Raw genomic sequence first — 3,553 nt, 5'->3', positions numbered from 1 at the left:
CACATAACATATAATGAAATTAGTTGAATTTATCACAAGTTTTAATTTCAATTTTCAAAAATTAAAATTTATTTTTATATATGAAATTGGCCTGGACCTATCATTTAAATTATAGAATTTACCTGAATAATAAATGGACTAATTAGAATAAGGACTAATCCTTGAATATAAGTGCTGATAAGACTAGCCAAATAAACTTGTATCCATCTAATCAATTGTAAGTTTGATTTCAATTAAGGAAAAATAGAATGATTGAATATATGCATATGCAAGGCAATTGGCATGAGCAGTGGCTATTGAAATGTAGATTGGCGGGTTGAATGGAGTGAGCTAGTGTTGGCATGATTGTGCCTCATTATAGTTGTTACAATAGATACATATAAAAGAAATACAACCACCTATACAATTATCATGACATAAATTTCAATACCAATTAATGAAAGCACTGGCTATTCACGCTCAGCTGTACTAATGGAATCATCATTCCCACTTTGAAATCTCCCTTTTGAGGTACAGACACAAGTTTCTTGAAATTTGAGCACCATGCTCATTTATACTCATGAGTCATGCTTCAAACAATTCTCACGGCTTATAATACCGCAGCTGTCTTTTACCATAAGACTCAATTCTTTTACATGGGGCTTCTTTTGGCAGCCATGCAGGGCCCAATAGAGAGTTGCAACCAAGCACCATTTTGGGGCATGTCTTCTTCTTCTACAGTTGGGGAGGTAAAATTACACTTTCTTCCTTCCAAGGCTATAGATTGATTTTGCTTGGACCTTGGCTCAGTTGTGAATGTTCTTATATAATCCTTCATTCTTCCTGTAATGTGCCCATTCCTAACCCTTGTAACAGTTCCTTTTGACTCGAAGGATTGAAACCCACCAGAAACAAATTGAAGCTCTCCCTTCTCCACATTAACAATAGCTTGATTGCCATCCAATTTATTAGAATAAATAGGTTTACCTAAAGATGAAAAGCCAGATGGGTCCAGAGTTTCATTGGAAATTCTTGCTCTCACTTTTAAGGTAGGAAACCTTGGAGGATCCATACATCCAAAGGTTGCCCTCTTTTTGGCTTCCTCGCAATCATCTTGGTGTGAAATAAAGCTCTCCACCCTAAACCATTGGAAAAAAATTAAGCTGAATTTTGAGTGACTAAAATTGACTCAGAATTCTACATTCAAATTCTTACAACAATGGCAGAAGCCAAATGATTCCTAAAATCCTTCCCCAACTCATGGAACAAAACTCCAAACAATCCAAAGAATAAAGACTGAGATAAAGCATGCAAACAATTCAACATAGGATAGCATTAGACTGGTTCTTTGTTTCCTTCAATTTCTAGCAACCCATCAATTTAGATTTGATAATGCAACAACTTGGGACTACTACTTACCTTGAGAAAACCCTACCACAATCACACAGATGCCCTCTAGTCCCACAAGTCTTGAGGTGGGCTTTGTAGTCAGACTGAACAGCATATCCCTTGGAGCACTTCTCACACTTCCATTGCTTCTCAATACTGTGTTTTCTCAGAAAGTGTTTCTTGATACCAACAAGGTCTCCAAGAGCATGGCAAGGATCGTTGTGAAGGCATGTGGGGTGAGGGCACACGTACACACGCTTGCGAGGCTCAGCAGGATCCTTTTTCAGAAGCTTCCATGGAACCTTGTGGCTGCGTCTGTGCATCTGCAGATTTTGGTCTCTCTGGAACCCCTGGTTGCATATCTCACACACAAACTTGTCTGATTCCATTAACGTTTTGGGGGACAATGCCACCACCTCTGCATCCGGATCTGTGCATGACAAAAGTAATTCGCCACCATCAATATCAAAATTATAGATTAAATTTACACATCTATATTCTACAACTTTTACGTTTTGAGTATGTAATGTTTATAATAATATTGTATGATTCCTCATCTATTGTTGCCTATATATGTAAATTATCTTGGTAGACAGATCATAGAATGTGATTCAAAATCTTGATGGCAAAAACAATAACATGTGCAAACAAACCAAACATTGCAATATATTACAAGTTTGATAATCTTAAAAATGAAACAAGAGAAATTTGTAAGGTGGTTATTCATACCAGGTGTTCCTGCAGGACGGCGTTTTCTGCTGTAGTTGTTGTTGGAGGAGGAGGAAGAGGAGGAGGAAAGTAAAAGAGGAGGCAAGAATCTAAAGCCTGGAACGTTCTGAAGATCAAGAGACTCTAAATTATTCGTAGCAGCAATGTTTGGGAGGCGCAAGTCCATCATATTTGACACACAACGTCTACTTCTTCATCAGATTATTATAAGCGACATTTAATTTTTTTAATGAGAAAATTTCAATCATGAAGATCAATATAGAAGCATAGATCTATAGATTGAAACCTTGAAACCTCTTCGATTGAGAACCAAAAACTGAATTCACTCCCTCTATCCTCTTGATCTCTTCTATACACTTTGATAGTGTTGAAGACAACCCACTAGAATTGCTTCGCCATTAAAGATTGGCTCATCTGAAGCATGCTATGGATAGCGAAACAAACTGATATTATAAAGCCACACCCAAGAGAAATTCACTCCATTGACGTTATAGGGCTTTCTCTTCCAATTAAGAATCAACCTCGACGGAAAACAATCCAAAGTAGAAGATTATAATCCCAACAGAGAAACCCAAGTCTCTGACAGGCAGAAGGGGAGGGCAAAATGAATGTACCTATTACAGATTTTATCCTCCATGAAGGTTTCTAAACATGAGTCAATCCTCTCCTTCCCCAACGCATCATAACTTGTGCTTTGCCCCTCTGCTCGGATGCACCATCAAACCCTAAACTTGGGGCGGCGGGTCCGTGGAAAATTTGTTTCCCACACAAAACCATTTGTTACACCATTCCAATTTCCATGCCGACAAAACCATCGTATCACAAAGAAATTAAGGGACAAAAAGCAACTTGAACGAGGGGAAAAGCATTCTCCTAAGTGCCCATTGCACGTGTGCAGAACAATTATTAAAAACTATACAGCAGACTTCGAGATTCGACACTCTTTCCCACAAAACTGAATAGAAACAACATTGAAATATCATTAGTTTTACAATCTATTATTGAATCATTTAATTGCTTTTAAATTTGAGTGGTGTTTTTTATATCAATTGGTGAGATCATGTTCTTTGATCGATTTTAGATATGTTAGAGAGTGTCCAATAATGTTTAAGATAATTTATTATTATCTATTATCAAAATGTTTGAGAGAGTTGAATGGATCTCGTAATGAGCCCATCAGGGATCAAGTCTTCCTAAGTGCAAGGCTGCCCAGATGATTTTGATGGCATGAATGCCCCTCAATCTTTGGCTCTAAGCCGAAGAGGTTTTTAGGCACTAGTTGACCCATATTGGATTTCTAAAAAGATTGAGAAGAGAGTATTTCATTTTTATATCAACGTTTCAAATTATATTATATTTTCTATCATCAAGATGTTAGAGAGTCTCTCTTTCTTAATTAAAAATTTTAGATCATGTTCTATGATCTACAAAAAGATGTTAGAGAAAGTGATATATT

The 3,553-nt window shown here is 36.9% G+C and overlaps 1 protein-coding gene across 1 annotated transcript; it reads right to left on the bottom strand.

Moving 5' to 3' along the window:
* Positions 1–208: 208 nt before the first annotated feature.
* On the bottom strand, positions 209–2,879 carry LOC149569588 (protein indeterminate-domain 14-like). The gene is made up of 3 exons (XM_089822268.1): positions 2,098–2,879; positions 1,399–1,798; positions 209–1,118 (listed from the first exon to the last, which is right to left on the bottom strand). Exons 1-3 carry the CDS (start codon positions 2,264–2,266, stop codon positions 632–634), a joined length of 1,056 nt encoding a protein of 351 aa, XP_089678394.1. The 5' UTR covers positions 2,267–2,879; the 3' UTR covers positions 209–631.
* Between the last annotated feature and the right edge of the window lie 674 nt (positions 2,880–3,553).

The sequence above is a fragment of the Cupressus sempervirens genome, chromosome 3 (genome assembly GCF_028749045.1).
Source record: "Cupressus sempervirens isolate cs-2001-9-10 chromosome 3, ASM2874904v1, whole genome shotgun sequence".
Classification (NCBI taxonomy): domain Eukaryota; kingdom Viridiplantae; phylum Streptophyta; class Pinopsida; order Cupressales; family Cupressaceae; genus Cupressus; species Cupressus sempervirens.
This window is presented reverse-complemented; position numbering and strand designations above follow the sequence as displayed.